Below are 25106 nucleotides of genomic sequence, written 5' to 3' on the forward strand. Positions count from 1 at the left end.
TTGCACTTCTTTTCAATTGCAATCAATAACACCGTTAATTCCCGGCAACGACGCCAAAATTAGATCACGCCCAACTATGCCTTATAAAAAGGACAAAGCTGCCGCTGCAAATATATTCCGGTTAACAAGTTCGGAGTCGAATCCCACAGGAAATGAACTTACCAATCTCAGCTATTGGACTCACAGAAATTCACGTATTCAATCTTCAGAGATATTTGAGTAACAAATTGGGTGTTTATTAACTAAATATTATGTAATAAAAAAGCAGTAATTAAGAACTAGCTATAAACTGGTTGTAAGCAAGAATGAGAATGGTCTAAGGTTCTGATTTCCCCTCTTGTCGGAATCCTTTCCACTATGTTTCCTATAAATTTGCCTAAGTATTCTCTATCGATCATGAGAACTCTGACTGTCGTAACTCTCTCCTGAGTAATTACAACAATATACTAGATATATTCTCTCGAATTACGCTAGCTGGCCTTAGTTACAGCTCACTTAGATCGCACCCAAGGTTTCGTTATCCCTAATCCCACCTTTAAACCCTCCGTATTAATCCCTAATATACGTTAGGAGTGGTGTTGTTCAACAACTACCTAAATATACACTCTCTCCCGAGTAATGCATACTAAATAGACACAGCCGATTGAGGGCCCTTCAATCAATAGCAATCACAATATAGTTAAACAAACAGAGAAAATATTAGGGCAAATTTATATTAACATATCAAGAAATTCATCCTCCAAGAGGTTCCATCAAACCTCTAGATTAAGAGTTTAGCTACGCATAATCGTTTTCATAATCATAACAGTAGAATTCACCATTAATGATCAAAGCAAGAGTAAGAAAGGTAAAATTCTATGCCGAATCTTCCGTCTTGCCTCTTGCCTCTTCTTGCCTTCAATAATCCTTCAAAAACCTTGATACCTTCTTTTTGGGCGAGCTGGGGTTCTTATAGGTTAAGGAGAGTTGCCCCCGAACTTTTACCCCTGAAATAAAGTTCCTCGGAGTGACGAGCGCGGCCGCGCTTGGACCGCGGTCAGACCGCGCATATTGCATTCTTTTTTGCCTGGCGAGCGCGGCCTGAGCGCGTCTGTGGTTAGCCCGCGCTTATGGAGCTTAACTGTCTTCCATTTTTTCCTTCTTCTTTCACGCGCATTCACCTCCGATTGGCCTTCCTTGCTCCAAATTAACTCCAAACATTGTTCAATGTCCTCATAATCAAGACTTTCTCCTGTGAAGCACAAAATTCATAATTAGAGCCATTTGTTGTTATTTAACCTTCATATAGCAATAAAGTATAGCTAAGTTGGGACGTAAATGATCGCTAAACTACATGAATATAGCCTATTATCAATTGAACATTCTTAAAATTCAAAATAATAGTGGTATTTGGAGAGAAGGGGACCAAGATATTGCTACAGCAACCATAGAGCATTTTCATAAGATCTTCAGCCATAATGAGACAACCTTTGATCAACCAATCATGGACTCTCTTACACCAAAAGTTTCAGATGAAGACAACAAAATGCTTACAGCTATACCTACATTAGAGGAAGTCGAAAGCAGTGCTTTCTCCATCAATACGGAGAGTGGCCCAGGCCCAGATGGGTTGAATGCCCTCTTCTATCAAACTTGATGGAAAGTAATTGCTGAAGATGTTTATAATGCAGTAGTAGCCTTCTTCTAGGGAGCTCTGTACCAAAGTTTATTTCCCACACATGCTTGGCCATGATACCAAAAGTCGATTTCCCTCAACAAATATCAGATTTAAGGCCAATCAGTTTGTGCAACGTATCGAGCAAGATCCTAGCAAAAGTTTTAAATGCAGGCTCACACAATTGTTCCTGAAAATAATCTCCTGCAATCAGTCAAGCTTCATAAAGGGGAGACTGATTTTTGAAAATATTCTCCTGGCTTAGGGAATCATCAAAGACATCTCAAAGCCAAAAAAGGGAGGCAATGTTGTTATAAAGCTAGACATGGCCAATGCGTATGACAGGGTTGACTAACATTACCTGTGTAGCTTAATGTAGAGACTAAGCTTCTCAGATAAATGGGTGAATATAATATTGTATAGGTCAGAATTCGACCCCACGATAATTAACGGGGCTAATCCCATTTTAAGTTAATTCATGATTAATTAATGGCACGACCACTCAGAATTGACGATGTTCAACCCGCATCTGGTTCGATCGACAAGGCCATGGCCTATCCGCCACCATAAAGGCGAGATCCCCACGTGGTCACGGCCACTTATCGCCAGGGGGGCTGCTTCTTCACCACTATGGACAAGAGAGAGAGAGAAGAGAAAAACATACCCATCTTATGGGAAGTGAAAACACCATTGTAAGGCTCTGAACCTCTTCATGGAGAGGCAGACCAAACCAATATTATCAATAAAGGCTTTTAATGTTTCTCCCCCTAATCCTGAGTACTAATTTTCGTTTCTTTCATTTGGTCCAACGGATTATTACGATTTGCTATGATTTTCCCGTGATTCATTTGTATTTTTTTATACTCATAAGATATGTAATAACTTTTGAGCAAACAATTTGGCGCCGTCTGTGGGGATTTCCTAGCAAAATCGCGTAGTTCTTCCCTGGACCAAAAGGAAAGAAGCGCCAAACTCGAAGGGGAACTCGAACATCTCAAATCAAGATCTAATTCCTCTCTCTCTCTCTCCAATATCAGATAGTGCAAACAAGAAGGGGCCCCCTCCCTTCCTAAGGAAAAGTCTCTGTAAGGCACACGAGCTCCGGTCAGAAACCGGCACGGAGATATCTCGAGCCGAGAGTCGCCTCAGGACAGCCTATATACCCTGGTTGGGAAGACAACGGATAAGCCGCTCAAGGTCTCGAATCCAAAACGAGTTTCAGCACTCAATACCCACAATATGGGACTCAGGCTACGCGCCCTCATCATCAAAATCAACCAAGTTCAACAACAGTTGAACTATGACTCAGGCCATGTGCCTTCGCCAGTAAAATTCAACTACGGTTGAACCATGACTCAGGCTATGCGCCTTCACCAAAAAGTTCAACTACGGTTGAACCAGGACTCGGGCTACGTGCCTTCACCGAAAAGTTCAACTACGGTTGAACCAAGACAGGCTACGTGCCTTCACCAACAAGTTCAACTACGGTTGAACTGGGACTCAGGCCATGTGCCTTCGCCAGTAAAATTCAACTACGGTTGAACCATGACTCAGGCTATGCGCCTTCACCAAAAAGTTCAACTACGGTTGAACCAGGACTCAGGCTACGTGCCTTCACCGAAAAGTTCAACTACGGTTGAACCAAGACAGGCTATGCGCCTTCGCCAAAAAGTTCAACTACGGTTGAACCGGGACTCAAGCTATGTGCCTTCGCCACCAAATTTAACAAAGTCCAACCACGGTTGAACCAAGACTCGGACTATGTGCCTTCGCCATTAAATCCAACGAGCTCGACCTTGCTCGAGCTGCAAGGATGGACGCCTTCGTCCTCAACTTTAGCAAGTTCAACCACAGTTGAACCGAGACTCAGGCCAAACGCCTTCATCTGCAAAGCCCGACCTCCAACAAATCGGAGCGCAGGGTAGGCACCCTCTCCATTCAAGTAAGTCCTCCTAACTCGAATTAAGATTCGGGCCACGTAAAGTTCGGCCCCGGTCAAACTACGAGGCCGCGTTTTTTACTATCACGACCGGTAGTTCGACCGCGCCCGAACTGGGACTAAGGCTAAGCGCGCTATCGCCAAATAACGGCTAAGACTCGCCCACACCGAGTTGAAAAAACAAGGCCATCAATTATATTATGTCTAAGGCCATCACCACCAATGGTCGACCTAGATTCGACTGCGGTGGGTAAACAGTTTGACGACAGTCGAAGTTGCCTTTATGGCTAAGGCCGCCGATTCCATCACGACTAAAGCCGACGATCTAAATTCGACTAGGGCCGCCAACGCCGACGGTCAACAAAATAAGCACAAGGCAGGCAATAGAAAAGAAAATTTATATATTTACAAAGTCAATGACGGGTCATCCCCGCTTACACCCGGCCAAAGTCGATCAATACAAGAAATAAAAAAAATAATAATACAAGAAACGTCTAAAACGCCAAGCGGCGAACAAGACAAGAAAAATGCACAGACATCTTTCTACTCGGTGCCGTCTGCGCCATCGTCTGCACCAGCGTCAGCCTCTGGCGTCGCCGCGTCAAAACCATAGTCGGCACGTGCCTCACGAGCCTTCTGACGCGCCCCCTCGAAAGCAGCTTCGGTCACGACGCCAGCCTCCCACAAACTCTTATATACATCACGTTGGGCCTCGGCAAAGACCCAAAGTTCTCGAGCCTGGCTGGAAGAAGCGACCTGATCCCGTAGCCGCTGATTCTCTTCCTCTAAGGCTGTGATCCGATCCGCCATGACCTGGGCGTCCTGCTCAAAGACACCAATCCGCTCCTCGAGACTCGCTTCTCTAAAGGCCGCAGCATCCCTTTCCAATGCTCGTTGGGATTCGTGCACGCGGATAGCCTCCTCCAACGCCCCGGCCCTCGACGAAGCATCCCTCACTTGAAGCTTCAATGCCGCGACCTCACCCTCCAACGCGGTCACTTTCCCGCTCCATGCCGCAGCGGCCTCCGCCGCCTTGGCCTCGCCCCGGCGCTCGTACTCAGCTGCGATCCTCTTTACCGCTTCGAGCTCCTCATCCTTTCGGCGGAGCTGCTCCTCGAGAGCACTCGTCCTGCCAAGTATTTGCTGCATCTGAAGCTCCCGCCTCGCCAGCTCTTCGACCAAGGCCCGGCTGCGAGGATCATTCCTCAAGCGCACGCGCAACTCTCGGCACTGATCTCGGTAGCGGCGATACTTCTCCAGCGCCCGCAAAAATATCCCCGAGCGGACCTTGGCTCGACGGATGCTCTCCACCTCCAACAGATAAGACTGCAAAGCAAAGACAACGATTAGAATAAAAGAATAAACCTAAGGCAAAGAAGAAGCGAACCGACGTAACAGTACATACCCTCAAGCCCATCACGGCTACTTCATTCATCAGCCCGACATCCGTAACGCCCCTCAACGACGCATTCTCGGCCTCCGAGCATAGCAGCTCGAACTGCAGCACCAAGCTTTCCCCTTGGAGCAATAAGTTCAATTCCGTGGGAACCTCGATGAAGCGAGATCGCCCCCCTGCACGCACCGCTGAATTGGTGGAACCTTCCTGGAACATACGGACGTCGTCGGGATCCAAGTCGGATTCAGACTCATCCTCACCCCCTACAGCATCTCCTCCCGCCGCAGCCGCCGAAGGAGCGCTTGCCTCACCCACATTAGCAGCCGTTGAGGAACTACCTCCCGTCTCAGCGACTGGAACCCCCGATTGAGTCGCCGAAGCGACAGTATCATTACGACCTGAGCCAACCAGGGCAACACCCAGTGTTTGTCCGCCCTCAAGGGCAGGCGCCGCAGCCGCACTCCTCTCCGCGTCCGCCGGGGGGGAGTCCAAATTAATTACCACAGGAGGAGCCGGCGCGAACGCGACCCTACGCCTTATCAACGGCCTCTCCTCCTCCCCATCTGATGACGATTCCGCTCTAGGGCGCACGACCCCCGACGGCCCCTCATCCCGAAGCGCGGCCCGTACCGGAGAAGGAACCGCTGAAGATTCAACTGATGCCGCCCTCGGTATTGAGCGCGACACAGGCGCCGCAGTAAGACGAGCGACTGCACCCGACCGACGAAAAGCCAACTGAGGGGCCCTGACGCGGCGTGCCCTCCCTGATCACAGGAAAACAAAGTTGATGAATAAAGTTGAAACAAAGCGGAACAGAAGAAGAAATCAATTTCTTACCTGCCACGGGCCTACGGCCATGCCTCTCCTAAAAAGACGCCCATGTGCGTATCCCCACCGTATGGGGGAGTACGACCTCGACCCACTCACGTATCCAAGACAATGGGGCCGGCGGCGACCTGTCAGCTACAAAAAGCGACACGAGTTAACGTTCATGATCACAAATCATAAAGAGGGGAAGAAAAGGGAATTCAACCACTAAAGAACTTACGTGCATGGTTCCAAGCCTCTGGGAACCCAGTAGCATCCGCCACCAGATGCTTGGTCCTGATGTAAAAGAAGTGCTCGAAAGGGCGAGGGTCGACCTCGTCGTCCAATCTCATGACCAGGCCCCTCGACCCACGAGGGCACGCCTGAATCATGGTGCCACAGACTCTCTGGGGAGCGTAGAGACTCAGCACATGCTGCAGCGTGACCTCCCTTCGGGCCAATTCCGCGTACTTGATGAACATTGCCAACAATTTGTAGAGGGAAGGAGTGAGTTGACCCGGGCACACCCCGTAATAACGGCAGAAATCCACCACCAGCATTGGGAGCGGAATCTTGAACCCCAACCTGAAAGGATAGGCGTAAAAAAAGCAGTATCCCCCGCGGTCGGTGTGGACCCTCTCCTCGCTTCTAGCAAGAATGATGTCTGCATGGGTGGGAATGACCCCCTGTTCCCGTAATCGGGCCATCCCAATCTCCCCCATTAACGGGGCTTCATCCACCGGTTCCACTCCACCGTCGACAGTGAAATCAATCGCTGGACCTCCGGGCCGAGGAACTACCTCGTCAACCGACGGAACTTCTCCGGTCTCTATCTGTTCTGCACCTCCCATTGCCGGAGGTGGCCCTTCAACTACCGGAATGTCTATCGGAAGAGCATCGTGGGAAGAACTGCCTGTCATTGTTGATCTACTAAAGACAAAGGTTATCACAATCAAAGGAAAGAAAGGAGAAGATGAATTTGCGGAATGAAAAAGTTTCCTCAGAATCTCTCTCAGATGAACAATGAAGATATGAGAAATGAATGCCTCAACCCACCTTTATAGGCAACATAAATGGCTTTCGCGAAACCCAATAGCCATCATCAACTGCACGACCAACCGTAAAACGGTTCGGTTCTGCCGAAGCAAGCGTCATTATGACAAGCTCCGCAAAACGACTTCTCAGCCATCCGCCAACGTACCGCCGTCAGAATAATCGCTACGGCCTGCGAACATTGAAAGAATGTGCCGTACGCCTTCAAAATTCTGGACGTGACCAAATACGTACCCGGCGCATACTCATTCCCTACGGCCATCTTCAATATATGAAAGGCTACGACCATCTCCAACGTGTAAACGGCTAAGGCCGCCGCCGAGCACGTATCAAGCGTGCCCTCATACTCCTCGGCCGCACAACATACGACCCGTCCGCCACGGCCGACGGGTATGCTTCCAAAACAAACGTAGGGATCAGAGCACAATGCAGCTCGACCTCACTCGAAGTAAGTTAAAAGGGTGCCTTCGCCCAAAAGGAAAGTTCGACCTCGATCGAACGATGACTTGATAGCCCAATAACAGGATACTAATACTCTACAAGGCTAAGGGCCACCGCCAAAAAGAACTCGGCTTCGACCGAAGCAACAGTCGACATCTCCATCCGTGTCTCTCGAAATACAGCCAATAGAATCCGCTCATCGAGCTCGGCCAAGGCCCGACCTCAATAAGCGGAGGGGCTAACTGTATGGGTCAGAATTCGACCCCACGATAATTATCGAGGCTAATCCCGTATTAAGTTAATTCATGATTAATTAATGGCACGACCACTCAGAATTAACGATGTTCAACCCGCATCTGGTTCGATCGACAAGGCCATGGCCTATCCGCCACCATAAAGGCGAGATCCCAACGCGGTCACAGCCACTTATCGCCAGATCACGAAGCCCACAGCTATAAATACTAAGAGTGGAAGCCCTAGAAAGGGGGCTGCTTCTTCACCACTATGGAGAAGAGAGAGAGAGAAGAGAAAAACACACCCATCTTATGGGAAGTGAAAACACCATTGTAAGGCTCTGAACCTCTTCATGGAGAGGCAGACCAAACCAATATTATCAATAAAGGCTTCCAATGTTTCTCCCCCTAACCTTGAGTACTTATTTTCATGTTCTTCGCTTGGTCCAATGGATTATTATGATTTGCTATAATTTTCCCGTGATTTATTTTGATTATTTTTTAGCTTACAAAGTATATTGTTAACTTTTGAGTCAAACAAGTTCGAAACTTGTTTCGATCATTTCTATTGGAGTGTCATTAGAAGTAAAATAAGAAAGAAGAACTTTAAAAAAAGTCCGACTATAAAAAAGGTGTCCGTCACTTTTGAGTAGACTAAAAAGGAAAAACTATTAGTATATAAAATTAAAACGGAAAGTAAAACAACAATAATAGTTATATCTTTTTCCCAAATGAAATCAAGTAAATATATGAATTCTAACAATCCATTTAGCTTTTTTTGGACCCATTCCAACATTGAAGGGAGAGGGATAAAGAGAAAGCACATTAATAGCTCAATGAAAACCTGAAACCAGCCAGGTCTACCGCTAAGCTCCACAACCAATTTTTGTGCTATAAAAAGGAGATAAAGACAACAACTAAAATATAAAGTCTGAAAACCACGATTCATTAAAGACCTACTACGTATGTATAAACGAGAGATTAGGACGTACACAACTCTCGACCCCAATTCAATTGCAATAACGGAGAAGTGAGTTTAAAGTAGCACATATATATATACAGGCATTCGGAAGTGTCAATGATCCCAAAGAGTTTCTTCTCTGTAACTTTTTTATTGGGTGGTTCCTGGGAGGAGTATTTCACCTTAAACAAACACTGCAACAAATACCAAATCACAGACAGGACGACGAACAGCACTCGAAAGTAATCTCTCATTCCCCTGGTACAATTCACCTACATGCTTGTGATGGCAACTGCTACCTAAACAGACACATTTGCAGCAAGGACTTTCCTCTTCTGCGACTTGGAATGATTCCGCCACATTCATAACTCAGTGCAGGAAGTCCCTCATTGGATCATCATGGAGGACCTTTTTCATCCTATAGGCTTCCATTTCTTCCGGTGTAACCTACAAACACAAATGTGGTAAGAGAACAAAAAAATAAAGATAAAGAAGAGAGTCAAAAGCTAAAAATTGAAGATTTAGATGTACCTCATCATTGTACTTCACATTATATTTCCTTTTCCTTTCATCCCTTACTTCTCTTCTCCTTTCATCCTCCTGCTCAGAGAAAAAATCCAAAATTTTAGACCATATTAGAGCATCCAGATTTAGTGAGTTACAGCCAACTGAGAATCCGTATTACTGCAGATGGATCCACTCAGGCTATTGTATCTGCCCAACCCCTATCCGTCTGACTCGGAAAGAGCTCCTCTCTCTCTGTGTCTCCCTGTGAGGTTCTCTCACCCCCTTCTGATATCATTCTTTGCGCACATGAACTATTGATCCGCCCCCAAACATAGCAAATTACATTTTGTTTCCAAAAATAAAAGAGGCAAAGGAAAGAATTCATCATGATAACAGTGCAAGAGTGGCATCGAGGGTGGCAAGAACAGGTTAAAGGGGATACCTTTTTAAGTGCTTCAGCCAGTTTTTGCTCGTCCAAAACCAAATCGTCAGGTACTTCAGTACCCCAGGTAGCGAGCCTCCTCTCCTCAACCGGCGCATGTGTGTCTAGATTGATCACATATTGATGACAAGATAATGAATATTCAAATTAAGACAGATAGCTACACTGTGCAGAAGTATCCAAAGTAACAGGATAAAAAAGCTGAGACTTGGAAATCAGACATTTCACAGACAATTGTGTCGTCGTACACAATTCTCTCCCAATAGCTTGTAAATATATCGCACATACTGAATAAAGAAGATGGTTGAACAAAGGAAAGAAAATAACTCCTTTGACTTATGTCAAGGTCTACTGCTACATTGACCCAAGAAAAACTGTACAAGGTTGCTAATTCAAGTATAACCAAGTCCTTGACCAAAGTTCAAAGAGAAGGAAAAATAAAGGCGAAATGTCAGCAATCTAGAGGAAGTACGAAATACAAATGCTCTGTAATTATAGTCTTAACATCTAATCCTGAGCATATATTTCTGACACATAATACAACAACAATGTCTCAGTCCCAAACAAGTGAGGGTTGGCTACGTAGGTCTCACTGGCAATGTTTCCCAGTTAAATTCATCTCAACCCAACATCATAAAAAATAAAAATAAAAAGGGCAGCATGCACAAAGCATCACGCGTTCACGCAGGGTCCGGAAAAGGGCCGCACCCCAAGGGAGTGATTTAGATCGTCTGCCCTAATGCAATCATAAAAATAAAAAGTACCAGAAGTTCTCTATATTTCCTACTGGCATAAGAATATCTAATAGTGCTAAAAGACTCCTAGAAAGCATAGGACCTAAAGTAAAACATATTAACATGATCAAAAGATATTCCCAACTAATTGGTATAGCATATACAGATCTTTTTCTTCCATTGTCTCCTTTAGATCGCTAAGTCTGCATTAATTCCAAGAGATTGTAGGCCTTTCGAGACAACTATCTTTCATTGATTAGAACACATACAAAAAGGAAGAGCAAAAAGCCATACACTGACCTTATCTTGAATAAATTTCACTCACATTAGTATCAAAAAGCTTTTTTATTTCCTTCAATATAAAAACAAAAGCCACTACTTCCTCTATCCCATTATAGGGTCAGTTTTTTTAGCATGAAAACCGAGGAGATTAAACAGTTGGCAGACTATATTTATAGTAGCATCAATAGAACAAAAAATAATAATAGCACTGTTAGAAGAGAAAGTTAAACTAATTGGTTTAATCAAAGGACAAATTCCTTCAACAATTTAGTACTTAATTTTCAGTTGTTTAATGATAAAATTCTCAGAATCTTGACCCAAAGAAATCCCAGAACTTATTAATAGTGTATCAATCAGAAAATACACGGTATCACTAATACGTCGGATTTCTAACTCCAACTCAAACCCTTCCATCTAAAGCAAAAGTATAGAAAAACCAACGGTATTTCAAAAATAAAGAAAGCGAGAGAAAGCATGGCCAGTTTCTTGCTAACCCCCCCCCCCCCCCAAAACAAACCCCCTCCCCTGCGGACCGCACAAAACTAGAGCCTTGAGTACCATGTTCATACTGCTGTATTTTACCAGTATGACAAAAAGAATGTGCTCTAAGAAGAGAGTTGATGATATCATTTAATATTACGTCGAGGATGATGTAGAGTTAACAATGTGGTTTTTTTCTTTTTTGCGGAGGAAAGTAACAGGTAACTTCAAGAAGTATTATGATGGCCTCCCTTGACTTTCGGGTGATATACATACAAATTAAAAAGCAAACTACAAAGAATTGTGAAAGTTTGGTTATTAGGAAAATGGAATATCATACTGATTAAAGCGTACCTACTAATTTTTTACAAGAGGGAGCAACAACCTAAGTTCAATAGACAACACTAACCTTCAGCCAACTCTTTGCGAGCAATATTGGCCTTCATAAGATCAGCAGAAGCTTCAGCTGCTTCAATTCCGGCAGCACCTGTGCAATAGCTGTTTCTGATCGTTTGTTTGCAGCATCTGTAACCCCACTGGTGATCCTTCCACCATGAACCCCAAACCGTGGTGTGGTTATTGATGTAAACATCCTCTTCATATTTGCTCCTAGGGAGAGACATCTCCTACAGCAAGCAACTCACAAATTCAGCCAAGCTACTCAAAAATTATGCCAAAACAAATGAATGAATCTAGCTTACATTTTTATAGACATTATCCACTCTTAAATGATATTTCTACTTCAGCCAAGCTAGATATTCTAATTCTACCCTATTTCCTCGGAAGATGGAGTAAATGTTTCTTCACATCCCACTGACTAGTCTGAAAACTTCAGTGGTGTGGACATTCCTCAAAAGAGAGTAGGATTTGGAGACAGTATCTGAGAATTGCGTCAGTTGCCGCTGCCCTGATGATGTTAATTTAAATGAGGATAGCTCTCTAAAGTCTTGAATCCGACATTAGAAAGGCAGATGATAGTTCTTTGAGGTATCTGTATACATTCAGTTTTAGATGAGTAATTTTTTAAAAGACTTCAATAAGTTATATTGCTGGAGGATCTTAATATAACAGATTGTTTCAGTTTGGATGAACTTGGGTAGGATAAGAATGGAAATAGCTGCATTCTTCATAAAAAGATGTAGAAACGCCTCTGATTGAGGTAAAAAAAGGCCGTACGATTAAGACTGGATTGCTGGATACGATGCAAGGTGAGGATGATCACTTAGATTATTTTGTTCTAGATATTTGAAGTAGGAAATAATGATAACGTTATTATATTGCTGGAACTGAAAGGTGAAGGGAACTTAAACCCTGCAGAGATTGGATACTGATGCGGTTCCCAGAAGCCCCCAAAGCAAGAGGATAATGAAAATTAAACAGTTTGTTGAATCCTATTTCACTTGCAGAAGTAAATTAACAATGGAATGAAGGAGAATGAACCCAAATGAATGCAATCCAACCAGCCCACAAGCTGTTCATTACAGCTTTGCCAGTTATGAGCTGTGAAGTACAGCTTAAAGAAACAGCCCAGAACATTCTGCTTCTATCTTTGTCAGGTAACTGACAAAGAGAAACGTTATTTCATTATTTGACTCTCTTCCTCTCTTCTTCTAGCTGCAACATGAGCCCATAACGAGCATTAAAATATACAGCTCAACTGTATTGACTAAATATTGTAAAATATACACCAAGACAGTTATCCATGTAACTTTGGAGTCGAAATCAATTTTTTAGAGTAGATAGGAAAACATAACTTAAAAGATTTGCCATGCTCAAATGTTAACCTTTAGCTGGTATGATCAGAAAATACCATAAAAGCCAATCATAGTTGGAAAGGTTGTAAAAGCATCTGATCATTTTATGTCAATATCTTGAAGTAACTATATTCCTGATCTTTCTTTTCAAAAACTATATCCCCATACTATTTCCTTAAGGGGGCGAGATGGTATAAATAATTGTGCATGGCTTGTCTCATATGGCAAATATAAATGTACACATTCAAGCATTGGGCATGACTCATGCATCAAGCATCTACTTAGCTAGTCTACACATGGAAGAAGGTTAAGATGTATATAAATATTTAATATATACCACTATGGTATGTAATTCATCCCCAACAACAACATACCCAGTATATTCCCACATGTGGGCTCTGGGGAGGTAGTGTGTACACAGACCTTAACCCTACCTAGTGAAGGTAGAGAGGCAAAAATTGCGAAGTGACTCATGCATTAATATCAGCTTTTGATGAAAGAATTACCTGGCCCTTCACAATCCTACCAGCACAATCATATTCAACTTCTCTCTCACTCTGACCCAACAGTAGTTCTCTTGGGAGTATTTCTTCACTAGCAGCATTACCATACTTCTCCATGATATCCTCCTTTGTTTGTGACTTCAGTTTCTCCTTGTTAACCTTGTAATTTTTGTAAAGCAGTTCTGCTTGGGATGGAGCTGCTTGCATATGCACATCATGACCCTTATCAAAAGCTTCCCAAGCGTGAATATTCAGCTGTTTGAACTCCAATGCTTGACCACTAACTCTATTTTGGTTATCTCCCTATAAGAGGAAACAAAAAAGGATGACTGAGTAAAAAAAAAACATAAACCATGAAATCAGTACTATTTGGTGGACCAGAAGTGAACTTACAGCATAAAATTTTTCATTTGGATCCATATCAGGAAGAGGGTCTTCACGCATGGACCGGGTCTTGGGATCATAATGTGCAGAATTGACATCAAGATTAAGAAGATATTTTGCTGTATCTTCCCGGATACGTAGATTCCTGGACAATGCAGATGCATCAGTAGCTTGATAAAGTAACACTCAGGCCGATATGTGTACTATGTGCTTTCTACATAGTACAAGTCAGCCATTCAGTTAACCCCTCATGGCTACCACGCCCCACCAAAAAACCCCATGGACCCCAAAAGTAAATGGGCAGGAAGGTATCAAAGATGAAAAGATATTACGAAAGACGGACCTAACAGTCCCTGTGCTTCCACCACCAGTGGTTCGTACACGCTTCTCAACTTTTGCAAAATCCATCTGCTTGCTTTCATCAACCTTGGCTTCATCTACCTTCAAAGCATCTTCAAAATCTTCATCTTCGCTATCGCCTCTTTCTTCATCCTCTTTGTTATTTTTCTCCTCCAACTTTTTTAGTTGTTGATCTTTCAGATATTTCTTTCTTGCTTCATCCCTTGCTTCATATCGTTCAATGATATGGGCATAGGAAGCAGCATCATAACCATTCCAACGGTCCCTTTTACCATCATAATCCAGCTCAAACTGTTCTACCTTCTCATCAGGAGCAATATTCTTTCCCGTCCATTTTGCTCCTAATTTGCGGGGCCTATCCATGCATGACTTAGCATCGTGGGTCATTGCTCCACAGCTGTGCCAAGCACAAAAAATTCAGGGAATCATGTAAAAAATAGCATATTGTGCAGTACTATTTCGACCTTGATGAACAATCACAAAAGATTACTAAAGATTGGTCATTTCCGGAATCCAAAAAAATTGTGACTTTCCTATTTATAGAATTGGAAACAGAAGCTTTCCCAAGTAAAAAGAACAGACCAAGAACTGAAGTAAGTTTAGCTAGCCATATAATGCCAAACAATAAGATTCAAATTTCCAGATCAGAGGAATCCCTTTTGATTGAAGTTCTCTTTGACCATATATAGGCAAGAGATATGATTTCTACACCAATGAAGGACAGCAGAAAGAATGCAATTCCATTTGGTACATCTGGAACGTCCAAGAAGAAAGGGAATGGTTTACTTACTTTTCGCATGCACCCTTTCTGTACTTTTCTGCCTGATATATTTTCGCACCTCTGTCATACCATGATTTCGTGTAATTGGGGTCGGATTTCCATTTCCTTTGATGTTTCAAACTCTTCAAGTGGCACAACAAGTGAATGTCAAAAAGGTGCCTAGACAATCAAGAAATGCTACACTGACTAAAGCTATAAACAATGAGAAAACACATACCGGTCTCTCTGCATTGAGATACCAAGGAGCTGAAGACATATACTGAGGAATGTGAGGATTGATTTCTTTTCCATCCTCATCCACTTCAGCCGGTGCAAGACCAGCCTTTCGCGCCTCTTCCAATTCCAACTGTTTCCTATGGTCCTCTCTAGACTTGAAAGCCACTGCATTTTTTACAAAACCATAATTGCATCAGATAAATGTAAGATTTTGATAAGGAAGCAACCACCCTTTTATGAAACAACTTTAGGCAGCATGAACTTGACCAATTAAAGTATCAAACCTTAATTGGGGTTTTGTTTCTGAAAAGTTTCTTTTGAAGTTCTAGAAAAACATTTCTGAAAAACATGTGTTAATTTGTTTGTAGGACATCTTTTTCAAAAACTTTATTTCTCATTGAAAAACTCTTCTTCCACTAACAAACACTCACAAATCTTCAAAAAAAACTATTGAACACATTTTTCGTTTGAATAAACTTTTTCTCCAAAATATCGTTTCAAAAACTTTTCCCAAAAGTTCTCAAAACAGCTCCTTAACATCAATTGCAACTGAAGCCATGATAAATCTATTATTCCAACTAAATACAAATTAATTCGGATGTTAGAAAAATACAGCAACAACAACTACAACAATAACTATGCCTCAAACAAGGGCGGAGCTAGCCTTGAAAATACATGTTCGGCCGAACCACTAACTATGATTCAAACTTTGTATTTGTCTTAAGAAATCCATCTAATAAATACAAATTACCAATTTAAGACCCAATAACTTAATAGGGCTTGAATCCCGAACCTATAAGCTTCAAATCATGGCTATGCCTCCTCAATCCCAAACATATACATCCACTATATATTCATTCTTTTTTTTTCTTCTCCAAAAATCCACCATATCCATTCAACTCTTTTTAGGCCCCTACTATTCCAATACTAATTAAATTTTAAGATAAATTAGGAAACTAAAACCTACAAAACCTTAAAACAGCAAAAGTTAGCTACCCCTAAATACCAAACATATAAGTCCGCTATATCTTTGTTTTGCTCTTTCTCCAAAAATCCATCATAGCCATCAGCTCTATTCGAACCCGCATCATTCCAATACAATTAAATTTTAAGACAATTCAGGAAATTATGACCTAAAAATTTGTACTTACAAGCAAATATTAGCACATCGCAACAAAGAAAATACGCGTACCTGAAGCAGTAGCCATGATTAGTTCTGTAGATGCAAATTCCTATGAGAAATCAGAGAGGATCGAATACCAAACCCTTGAAAGATTCAAGCAATGCGCTGATTGTTTGATTGGCTTTCCGGTTTTCGGTTTTTATCCCTTTCAAGGTAGAAAGGCTCGGGTTTGTTTTATTGGACCCAAAAATTAGAAAAATTGGCATCCTATAACAACCCATAATAGGAATTGGCAATTTTTTAGCCTTATATTAAATTTAGCAAAGATAGCCCCAAACAATTGGCATTATATAGCCAAATCCTAAAAAAAACTACTCTCTTTTATATTCTCTCTAAAAAAAACTACACGCTTATTTTAGCTTCCCTTTCCTTTTCTCTCCTTGTATTTCTTCTCTATCTCTTCTCTTTTGCTCTCATAGTTTAGCAAAAATTCTTGCAAATTATACAAAAAAAAAAAATCAGTGGGATAAAAAGGTAAGGTTGATCTCACATCAGATATAGCATATTTAAGCAAGTTCTAAAATATAAAAATAATAAATATAATTGTGGGAGTAAATAATATTTTAGTATACAAAGAAAATTAATTTTTGATGTACAGAAAGAAGAAAAATAAATTTCTCATATCTATTTTGGTATACATATGTCCCGTGTGCTATACGCTATAATATACAAATTATATAATATTTTTATTGTGATATATATTTATATAAAGGCAGCAATAACTATATATATAATTTTATATTATTGATATACAAAGAATAATATTATTTATATACAAAGAATGAAAATAAAATTTTAATATACATGTTGGTATAGACAAAGAAGAAGAAAAAGTTGTGATGTACATATTATTATTGTGATATATATTTATTGGCTATTTGATACCAATATCTATAATTAGGGCTATTTTCTGCCAATTATATGAGTATGTTGTTATATCATGCCAAAGCCCCAATTAAATATTTGAAGCCCAGGACCATTTTTGTTGGGCCTGTATCTGGGCTTTCAAGCGGCTTGGACATATTCTAAGGGAAAACAGATGTCCAACCCAAAAAGGTAGAAATGACACCAGGTAGCCAATATAAAGGTTGCTATTTAGGAATTAGCTAGTACGTCCTGAATTTTAATTTATCGGTTCAATTTTTCAGGACAAAAATGTCGTGAAAAGTTAGGATTTTTAGTTTAAAATTTCAGGATAATATAAGTACTGGCTAATTTCTAAATAGCATCCCTGAAAATGGCTATCTGTGCTCTTGCCCATGAGAGCCCAAAGAGCTTCCCTGTGCCAAGTTTTTATCTGGGCAAAATATAAAAATTGGCTGGTCGGCCAAAACTAATTGTATTTGCTAACCAAAAAGTATATAAAATATGTATGTTTTTCATATATAATACATATATATACAAGAAAAAAAAATTGTTGGCTATATTTTGGATTGGCCAAAAATATGCAATTCTCTTTATATTTTGGAAAAGAGCATTAATACCCCAAATTCGAGTCGACTTTTCAATTATATATCCAATCTTTCCTATACACCTCTTGGACTTTTTTGAGATGGAATAATTACACCCATGAGTTGATAACGTGTATATCACCATTTTTTAAGCAAATCTGAATATCCTGTCTCATTGTGGTAATGTGTTCACTTCACAATAGTTTAGGGTAATAAGATTCTCGCAAAAATCGAGCGTGCAACTAAAAATTCGTCTCATGTCTGAGGGATACTTATGTCTTTTCCTTTTTAATTTTCCTAAGAAAAGTGAAAACCACTTCGTAAGGAATTTACATTTTGATTCTGTCTTCTTTCTTTTCTAGTAGCTTATATGAAAGAAATTACCAAAAAAAAAAAAAGAAATTATATGAAAGTAGGAAAATTCCAATTTGATAACATCGATTTGAATTTGTAATATTATGGTACAAATTGTGCCTCCTGAACTGTTTTTTTCTAGTTGTGTAAGCATAGGTGTCCAATCTTTGCTATCCTTAATCAAGCTGTAGTTAAATATATACTGTCAAATAATTCTGTGACAATACTACTACTGAATAAAGACAACCTTTGATATAGTCTATTCTTTCAGTTAAGTTGACCTTTGCAATATTGCCAAGTATATATATATATATATATATATATATATATATATATATATATATATATATATATATAAGAAAAAGGATCTAGCTCAAAGCATGCATATTCATTTCAAAAGTGTGGGCTTTTGGTCACATGAATTATAATATGTTTTTAAACTTTAATTTGTGATGAGGAAGTTTAAGAGGATCTTAAAGCAAATTCATTTCACAAAAGTTACAAGTTCTCCTCTGAACTCTTCTAAACCTCTTTGTTAAGTTGCATTTACTAATTAAAAATCTTACTCCTACTTCAAGAGGATGATGAGTCACAAGGTCATGAAAATGAAGTTCTCAAAATCACATAAAAACAATTTTATTTAACGATCATATACCGTCACACCTCTCTATAACAACATACCTATTTAACAACACTTCACTATAAAAGCCAAGCTTTTTTCAGAACCAATTTTCATATTATGTTATAATATTGTATGTTCTCTATAACAACACTTCGATATAACATCAAAAAATATTCGGAACAAACGACGCTGTTATATAAAGGTTTGACTGTATTCGGTATTCGTTTGAACAACTTATTCGAATTTGTGTAGGGTAGGACCCATTTAAGTTAGAAGCGCTTCCTATCAAATTTCGGGCGATGTGCACAATTAGCCACTAACAGCTCATGTCTTTATTTTAAAGCCAGTGTTTTAAATGTCTTTAGTCTTTAGCCACTGGTTTAATAAACTTTAACTGCCGGACGAAAATACCCTTATGCTCATGTCCTTAACTTCAGGACTTCAGGACTACATGTCCTTAACTTTTGAACTTGAAATTCTAAGTTCAGGACTTCAAGACCTTAACTTTTTAACCTGTAACTCTAAGTTCAGGACTTCAGGACTACATGTCCTTAACTTTTGAACTTGAAATTCTAAGTTCAGGACTTCAAGACTACATGTCCTTAACTTTTTAACCTGTAACTCTAAGTTCAGGACTTCAGGACTACATGTCCTTAACTTTTGAACTTGGAACTCAAACTTCAAGACCAAGCGTCCTTAACTTTTGAACTTGTAAGTCAAAGTTAAGGACCTATTGTCCTTAACTTTTGAACGTGTAACTGTAAGTTAAGGACTGTCTGTCCTTAACTTTTGAACTTGTAAGTCAAAGTTAAGGACTTATTGTCCTTAACTTTTGAACTTGTAACTGTAAGTTAAGGACTGCTTGTCCTTAACTTTTGAATGTGTAACTGTAAGTTAAGGACTGTCTGTCCTTAACTTTGAACTTGGTAATCAAAGTTAGGACCTATGTCCTTAACTTTGAACTTGGAAATCAAAGTTAAGGACCTATTGTCCTTAACATTTGAACTTGTAACTGTAAGTTAAGGACTGCTTGTCCTTAACTTTTGGGCTTCTTAGCCTAAGTTCAGGACCTATAGTCCTCCAACTTTTAATTATTTTAACTACAAAATTAAATTAAATAGCAAACACACAATAAGGATAATAGCGTACAGTTGTGTAATAAAATTAAAATTATATTATATTTAGTTACGTTTCGATGCTTTTTCAACTTTACGTTTTCGAACTCATTCAATGCGTTCTCCGAAGAATTCAAGTAAAAGTACATCGGTTGATCTTCTCGCGATTGCTTTTTTTTCTTGTTCTTTTTATAAAACGTGATTTAAACCCAAAAAAATACATTAAAAAAAGGGATTAATCGTGTAAAACAAATACAGAACTTCAATGCATCAGAATATATACTTAACATTTTTACACTACTGTCGATGATGAAGATGATTCTACTGGCAAGAAGAATGGCGTATACTTCAGGAAATTTAACACTAATATAATGATGTTGACCTTGTTGAATTAGAAATCGCCATTGCAAGTAGGCAGGTGATTTTCAAAGTTACAAGGCTTATCTATGAACACAGGCATGCATCGAACTGAGAGGGAGAGAAGCGTTTGGGAAGAAAAGCAATGGAAGAAAGGGTAACTCAGTCTTTTCATATTAATTTTAATAGACTAGTGGCTAGTTTTGCTCAGCATTAAAAATGGTGGATAAAAAGTAAATACCACTTTAAATAGTGGCTACCCCACACAATTTTACTTATTGGTTCTCTCAATATAATATAATTTAAATTTTACACATTGATAATATATATATATATAAACACTTTACTTATAAACTTGAATACGGTGAAATCAGGTGCCCCGATTTTGCAGGCTCGAAGGTTCATATCGAGGAACAGAAGGCTCGCGTCGAGGAATAGACTCACTATGGACCGAGTTCGAGCCTGAGGACGGAGTCGAGGCTCGAAGAATTAAGTGTTCGAGGAACATCGGAGCCTAATATGACCAGCCTCGAGATAATGCCGTTATGGATTTGTAACAGAATGAGCAAGATTCCTGCCACGTCCTCAAGATCGTGGCATAAATCCCGGAATAGATTTGTACGAATCCGTACTAGGCGGTTAGACACCTGTCCCAATAAGATTCTTTACTGTAAATAGAAATGTACCTTATTTAGGGTTCCCCTATTATATAAAAGGGACCCCAATAATTTGTAACCATCATCAATCATTAGCAAAGAATATACTCTCTTACTTTTTGGCTCATATTTCATCTGAATCATCTCTTTACTTAATTGTTCTTGCTTACTGTTCTTAACCAACCTCGAGGCCACTTTAGCTCGAGGTCGAGGCTGTCTTGCACGCTGGTTTGATTCTACTTATTTCCTTCATTTACACGCTAGTTTTCTTGGTTATTAATTAGTATTGAACTAAATCACATATCTTTAAAACTATAAATCAAATTTAATTGTTACTCGTATTTTCGAGGTAAACAGTTTGGCGCCCACCGTGGGGCTAAAGATAATAGTGATTATTTCAGTACTGATTCTGATAACACAAGTTATTTTCACACTTGTTCTTGTCAAGAATTTTTATTTTCAGGTTAAAAGATGTCAAACTCGCAAAATGCACCCGCACACGGTGAGAGGGTCTTGGATTTCATGGGGAAAACAACAATGTAGGGGTCGGTTTACCATCGATTAACCCTGTGGAAGTGCCAAATGGGGAACCAGTCGATGTTAGTTCACATATTGCTTTGGACGTGGATTTAGGCGCGGACCCCGGAGAAAGTGTACGCAGGGAAGCCCGATCTGGTGGCCAAGGAACACAAGGTCTAGGAGACGGGGAGTCAGCCTCCAAGTAATATTCGAGATGCTACAAGCTCAACAGGTCGCTATCGCTCAGCTTCAGAGTCAGCACAAAACTTCAGGTATAGTCGAACCAGAAAACACTCGACGTACTGAGCCGATACCGAAAGATCAAACGGTAATGGCTCGGGGACTGATCTCACAATTATGAGGATGCTCGAGGAACTCACAAAGAGAATCGAGTCCCGGGAGAAGAAGATTGAGATAATGACAAGAAAGTTGAGACTTATAACTCCCGTGTTGATCAAATACCGGGGGCACCCCCGGTCTTGAAAGGTTTGGATGCCAAAAAGTTCATACAAAAACCATTCCCTCAGAGTGTGGCTCCGAAGCCCATTCCTAAAAAGTTTCGCATGCCCGATATACCCAAATACAATGGGACAATCGGCCTTAATGAGCATATTACCTCATACACTTGCGGGATTAAAGGAACGACCTGAATGATGATGAGATCGAATCAGTATTGTTGAAAATTTTTGGGGAAACTTTGTCGAAAGGAGCCATGATTTGGTACCACAACTCTCCCCCGAACTCTATCGATTCGTTTGCTATGTTAGCAGACACCTTCATGAAAGCACATGTCGGGGCCATAAAGGTGGCGACAAGGAAATCGGACGTTTTAAAGATAAGACAAAGGAACGACGAGATGTTAAGGGAGTTTGTGTCCCGATTTCAGATGGGGCGAATGGAATTACCACCGGTCTCGGATGACTGGGCAGTACAGGCTTTTGTACAGGGTTTGAACGTGCGGAGTTTGATCGCGTCACGATAATTAAAGTAGAATCTGATCGAGTACCCAGCTGTGACGTGGTCAGACGTACATAATCATTACCAATCGAAGATCAGGGTCGAGGATGACCAGTTGGGAGCCCCTCGGGTTCAGTTCATCCTAATAGATTGGAAGCTAAGCCCCCGAAGGATACGGACAGGGAATCAAGATCAAACAAGGAACGGTATCAACCATATGTCGACCGAAGAAATAATGGTTCGGGGTGTAACGCTCCTCGGAATGATCGGAGAAATGATCGAGGTCAAAACTCTCGGGGACTCATGAGTAATAATGGTTTTGATAAACATACCGACCCCGTGGAAGCACCTCAATTGTCGGAGTATAATTTCAGTGTAGATGCATCGAGGATCGTGTCAGCTATTGGAAGAATCAAAGCACCAGGTGGCCCAGACCTATACAAACCGATCCTTCTCAAAGGAATCCAAACTTGATGTGTAAGTATCATGGCACACACGGCCATAGAACCGAATATTGCAGGCAGTTGAGGGAGGAGGTAGCTCGGTTGTTCAACGAAGGCCATCTTCGAGAATTTCTCAGTTATCGAGCAAAGAACCACTTCAGGGAAAGAGATGCAAACAGAAAAAATGAGCAGGAAGAACCGCAACACGTAATTCATATGATCGTTGGCGGTGTCAATGTTCCACAAGGGCCTGTATTCATACGCACTAAGGTGTCGATCACTAGAGAAAAACAGACTCGGAGCTATGCGCCTGAGGGCGTCCTATAATTCAATGACGAGGAAGCGAAAGGCATATCTCAGTCGCATGACGCCCTGGTAATTTCTATTCTGTTAAATAAAATTCAAGTTAAACGTGTTCTAGTGGATCCAGGTAGCTCAGCAAACATAATCAGATCGAGGGTCGTAGAGCAGCTCGGCCTTCAGGAACAAATTGTACCAGCATCCCGGGTCTTAAATGGCTTCAACATGGCAAGCGAAACAACAAAGGGGGAGATAATCCTACTAGTAAACGTGGCTGGGACCATCCAAGATACAAAATTCCATGTCATCGAAGGCGACATGAGGTATAATGCACTTCTCGGGAGATCATGGATACACAACATGAGGGCAGTACCTTCAACCCTTCATTAGATGATGAAATTCCCAACAGTGGATGGTGTAAAACGGTTTACGGAGAACAACACGCTTCAAAAGAGATGTTTGCAGTCGAAGAGGTGATACTGGTACCAGCGCCTTTGACCTCGGAAAAGTAAAGCACCAAAGATAAGCAAACGGCTAAACAGCAATCACCGCCCCCAGCCTCGACTGAATCGGATCCCCAGGTAACCGAAGACGAAGAAGAGGATCTCCTTACTCCTCAAACTTTTGTCGTTCCCGAAGAGTCTGATGCAACCAAGTCGACGGTCGAGGAACTGGAGCAGGTCATATTGATCGAATACATGCCCGAGAGAAAGGTATACCTGGGTACGGGGTTAACCCCAAACTCAGGAAAAAACTCTTTCAATTTCTTATTGATAATATGGATTGTTTTGCTTGGTCCCATTTAGACATGACAGGGATCCCACCGGAAATAACAACACACCGGCTAAGCCTCGACCCCAGGTTCAAACCAGTAAAGCAAAAAAGGAGGCCTTAGTCCAAGGTGAAGCATGCATTCATAAAGGATGAGGTAACCAAACTTCTTAAAATAGGGTCTATTCGGGAGGTAAAATACCCCGAATGGTCAGCCAATGCAGTTGTAGTTCCTAAAAAGGGAAAAAAACTTAGAATGTGCGTAGATTATAAGGATTTAAATAAAGCATGCCCTAAAGACTCTTTTCCATTGCCTAACATCGATCGCATGATCGATGCGACGGCTGGACATGAGATACTAACCTTTCTCGACGCCTATTCTAGGTATAATCAAATCCAGATGAACCCGAAGGACCAGGAAAAAACCTCATTTATCACTAAGTTCGGAACATACTGTTACAATGTAATGCCCTTCGGGCTAAAAAATGCTGGAGCAACATACCAACGCTTAGTTAATAGAATGTTCGAGGAACAGATAGGTAAATCAATGGAAGTTTACATTGACGATATGTTGGTTAAGTCCCTGCGCTCGGAGGACTATTTAACTCACTTGTAGGAAACATTCAAAATCTTGAGGAAGTACAACATAAAGCTTAACCCAGAGAAATGTGCCTTCGGGGTTGGTTCGGGCAAGTTCCTTGGATTTATGGTATCAAATCGTGGGATCAAAATCAACCCCGACAAGATCAAGGCCATCGAGGATAACTATCGTAGATAGTGTGGAAGCCGTACAAAGGTTAACAGGACAAATAGCCGCCTTGGGTCAATTTATTTCGAGGTCATCGGACCGGAGCCACAAATTCTTTTCCTTGCTCAAAAAGAAAAAAGGATTTCGCATGGACCCCGGAATGCCAGCAAGCATTGGAGGATTTAAAGCGATATTTATCGAGCCCACCTCTGCTTCACACTTCGAAGGTAGATGAAAAGATTTACTTATAGTTGGCAGTTTTCGAGATAGCGATAAGTAAGGTATTGGTTCGAGAAGATCAAGGTACGCAATTCCATGTTTATTATGTAAGTCGAACTCTAGGTGATGCTGAAACTAGATATCCACACTTAGAAAAATTGGCACTTGCATTAATAAGCGCATCTAGAAAGTTAAAGCCATATTTTCAGTGTCATTCCATATATGTGTTGACCACTTATCCCCTTTGGAATGTTTTGCATAAGCCCGAACTGTCGGGCCGGTTGGCCAAATGGGCCGTCGAACTTGGCAGGTACGATATCGAATATCAACCCCTAACGGCCATCAAATCTCAAATCTTAGCTGACTTCGTGGCCGATTTTACGCCGACCATCGTACCCGAAGTGGAGAAAGAACTTCTGCTAAAATGGGGTACATCATCGGGGGTATAGACCCTTTTCACGGATGGAGCCTCGAATGTGAAGGG

General features: G+C 41.1%; 1 protein-coding gene across 1 annotated transcript; it reads right to left on the reverse strand.

The window, feature by feature from the left end:
• Nucleotides 8385-16303, reverse strand: LOC109227551 (pre-mRNA-splicing factor SLU7-like). Its single transcript, XM_019392755.1, has 10 exons — nt 16120-16303; nt 14929-15092; nt 14721-14833; nt 13914-14327; nt 13580-13715; nt 13190-13489; nt 11339-11555; nt 9434-9537; nt 9016-9084; nt 8385-8931 (listed from the first exon to the last, which is right to left on the reverse strand). The coding sequence occupies exons 1-10, from the start codon at nt 16133-16135 to the stop codon at nt 8854-8856; spliced, it is 1611 nt and encodes a 536-aa protein (XP_019248300.1). The 5' UTR covers nt 16136-16303; the 3' UTR covers nt 8385-8853.

This window comes from Nicotiana attenuata, chromosome 6, assembly GCF_001879085.1.
Source record: "Nicotiana attenuata strain UT chromosome 6, NIATTr2, whole genome shotgun sequence".
NCBI lineage: Eukaryota > Viridiplantae > Streptophyta > Magnoliopsida > Solanales > Solanaceae > Nicotiana > Nicotiana attenuata.

Excerpts from the sequence above, each read along its gene's own strand:
- LOC109227551 (XM_019392755.1), bottom strand. Across the intron at positions 14,834-14,928 it reads ATCTCAATGCAGAGAGACCG|AGTTTGAAACATCAAAGGAA; the intron begins GTATGTGTTTTC and ends TGCCACTTGAAG. Across the intron at positions 8,932-9,015 it reads ATGTGAAGTACAATGATGAG|GTTACACCGGAAGAAATGGA; the intron begins GTACATCTAAAT and ends TTGTGTTTGTAG.